This window comes from Silurus meridionalis, chromosome 28 (genome assembly GCF_014805685.1).
Source record: "Silurus meridionalis isolate SWU-2019-XX chromosome 28, ASM1480568v1, whole genome shotgun sequence".
Classification (NCBI taxonomy): Eukaryota; Metazoa; Chordata; class Actinopteri; order Siluriformes; family Siluridae; genus Silurus; species Silurus meridionalis.
Window position 1 is genome coordinate 781,466 of NC_060911.1, and position 3,535 is coordinate 785,000.

General features: G+C 44.2%; 1 protein-coding gene across 3 annotated transcripts in view; it reads right to left on the reverse strand.

Moving 5' to 3' along the window:
• Nucleotides 1-324: 324 nt before the first annotated feature.
• The window catches only part of clta (clathrin, light chain A), a 10,757-nt gene continuing 7,546 nt past the window's right edge, over nt 325-3,535 (reverse strand). For 2 of the 3 annotated variants that reach the window (XM_046842680.1, XM_046842681.1), the window contains one exon: nt 325-1,096. In XM_046842680.1, coding sequence (XP_046698636.1) covers nt 925-1,096 — 172 coding nt within the window. In that variant the 3' untranslated portion in view covers nt 325-924. Of the gene's footprint in view, nt 1,097-1,885; nt 1,922-3,535 lie in introns of all 3 variants that reach the window. The other variant, XM_046842678.1, reaches the window with a different exon arrangement.

Sequence of the window (3,535 nt, forward strand, 5' to 3'; positions counted from 1 at the left end):
CTTTCACCTGTCTGGTGCGTCTGGACTCCTACAGGTGGGACGTGATGAAGGCGTGACGTCACACCGTTCATTCTTGTGACTGAATGATGCATATAAAATTGTTTTAGTCCCATACACGTCATTCACTGCCATCTAGCGGCCACAGGCTGTAACTTTACATCAAGTTTTATAGAGTATTATTTTATTTCTTGTATATTATTATTATATTTAATCAGCAGACACACACAGCGTCAAGTGAATGAATCAGTGATACAGTGTGTGAGATCAGGTGTGTATTAGTATAGAGCAGGGTCTTAAATAAATAAATGAATGAATAAAAGCCTCCATGTTTCAGTCACGTTTAATCAGAATCTTCAACAAAAACAACAACGAGAAGAAGAAGAACCGAAGTGCGGAGTTCTGAACGACTAGCTGTGAAGGGTACACTGATCCGGCTTTTACTCTCGCTCACACACACACACACACACCACCAAACAACCACACACACACACACCACCAAACAACCACACACACAGGCTATACACTTCAGTCCTGCATAGATTGGATAACACACACACACACAGACACACACACAGACACACACACAGACACACACACAGACACACACACACAGCTGTAAATGGAAACACAATCCTGAAGTTTGGTCCATAAAACAAACAAGTATCATTATTACACAAGGACATATTTATAGATGGAATGTGTGTGTGTGTGTGTGTGTGTGTGTGGTCATTACTCAGACAGGAAGAGCTCTGCCCCAGGGGCTGCTGGGAGATTCTGTATTAATATAATATGATATATTATATAGATGTGTGTGTGAGAGATTTCAGTGAGCGCAGACAGGAAGTGATGCGACCCACATGAACCGCTGGGAGCTGTGCGAGTGCGAGAGTGTGTGTGTGTGTGTGTGTGTGTGTGTGTGTGTGTTTAGCGCATGAGCGGGGTCTGTTTGAGTGAGATGAGGACCGAGCGCATGCGGGACACGTCTTTGGCCTGTTTGCTGGATTTGGGGTTAAAGTCGCAGAGGCGAGCGACGCGCTCCCACTCCGTCCCCGGACTGCTGTCATCCACCTCCGACATGATGGCGTCCTCCGCCGCCCTGCCACACACACACACACACACACACACACACACACACACACACACACACACACACACACACACACACACACACACACCTACACATTATACACACACCTACACATTTATACACACCTAAACACACACAGGGCACCCTAACCAAACTCATACACTCACACCAGTGGATGGCCAAAAGTTTATGGACACCTGCGCATAAGATGTCCAGGTCCCCAGGTGCTCTTATAATGTCCTCCACTCTTCCAGGGAGATGTTCCACTCAATTTTGTGGAGATTCATTCAGCTACAAGGGTGTAATTAAAATCAGGAAGCCCAGGGTGCAGTCAGCGTTCGTCCCATGAGCTCTATAGGAGATGTTCCAGCTCGTCCAAGCCATGAGAAGCAGATCTTCATGGAATTGGCTTCGTGCTGAAACAGGTTTGGGTCTCCTAGTTCAAGTCAGATTTTTATACAGTTGGGTGGGAGGAAAGTCGGATGTCCAAAAACTTTTGGCCATGCAACACAAACGCGCGCGTGAACAACACGGGTACGAGACAGTGCTAACTATTCACACTCACACGAAGCAAAATGAGCATGAGAGCCAGTATGTCATGATCTCACACACACACACACACACACACACACACACACACCACGTCACCACCACGTCACCACCACGTCATCATCCACACTCTTAGCATTAACAGCTCATTAACAATCTCTTCCCCTTTAATCATCTCCTACTTCAGTTTCTCTTTTCTCAATATTCATCATCATCATTCTTCTGTTCGTTTCTGTTTTTTTACTTAACTGGTCTAGGCGGTAGCAAGGATGGTTAATATGAGTGCTTAAAAGGTGCATAGAGAAAAGAAACACAAGGAAGAAACAGAGCACAAGTCAGATATAAATCTAGGAAATGAAAAGAAAAGGAAAGGAGAAAAGAAGAAAAAGGACGTGGATGCAGGTGATGGGAAAGCAGACATGCAGAGGACAAAAAGACACACACACACACACACACACACACACACTAACGTCTTTCACACAAACGTCACTCCAGGTGCACTTAGCCTGCAGCCATCATCATCATCATCATCATCATCAGCGCCCTCTTATTCAGCTTCCTACACCGTTTCCTTTTAGGCCACGCCCACACAACCACAAATCATTCAGGACTGCATAATGTAAATAAAAACAGATCACATGGATTTGTGAATCTCAGAACCCCATGAAAACATCACAGTGAGGAAATGAACCGGTTTCAAAAAAACATCAGGTCATTCCATTCTGCAACACGTCTCAAAAAAGTGACGACTCGGCAACAAAAGTCTGAAAGGAGTAATTAATGTAATTAATGAGGTTGATTGGCAGCAGGTCAGTGAGATGACTGGGGTATGAATAGTGTATATTACAGAGGCAGAGGCTCTCAGAAGTAAAGATGGGCGGGGCTTCACCAGTCTAGACTGCGTCTACAAACTGTGGAACGATTTCACAATAATGTTCAACATCAAACTTCAAAACAGTGTAAATGAGGGTAAAAATCATTAGATTGTGATCTTCGGGCCCTCAGGGGCCACTGCATTTAAACCAGTGATGATTCTGTAATGAAGAATCACTGCATGGGATCATGAACACCTCCAGAAATCGTTGTCTGTAAACACAGTTTGTCACGTCGTCCACAACTGCAGGTTAAATCTCCATCATACTGTGAACATGATCCAGAAACACCTCGATCTTCTCTGAGCCAAAGCTCATTTCAAATCTACTGAAGTAAAGTGGAAAACTGTTCTGTGTTCAGACGAATAGAAAGTTTAATTTCTGTTTGAAACCATGGACACCACGTCCTCCAGACTAAAGAGGAGAGGGACCATCTGACTGGGTATCAGCACTCAGGTCTAGAAGCTGCATCTCTGATGGTATGGTGGTGCATTAGTGCCTGTGGTATGGGCAGATTTTACATCTGGAAATGTTCCATCAATGCTGAAAGCTTCATACAGGTTTTAGAGCAACAACTGCTTCCATCCAGAAAACGTCTTTTTTCAGGGAAGGTCTTGCGTATGTGAGCGAGACGATGCGAACTGCATACTGCATCTATTCCACCAGCAGGACCTCATAGTAGAAGAGTCCAGGTGCTGAACTGATCTGCTGCAGTCTGGACCTTTCACCATATACACCAAATACAACAAAGGAAACGCAGAAGTGTGGAGCAGATAGAATCCTGTATCAGACACGTCTGGGAAAACATTCCTCTCCCAAAACTTCAGCAACTGCTCTCCTCAGTTCCCAGATGGATACGGACTGAAGACGTGATGCTACAGAGTGTCACTTTTTTGAGACGTGATGCAGCCATCAAATTTGAAATGGTACATTTCCTCAGTTTACACGTGTGATACGTTTTCTCTGCTCTTTTGTGAATAAAATATGGGGTTATGAGGTTTACAAAGTATTATTATTATTATTATTT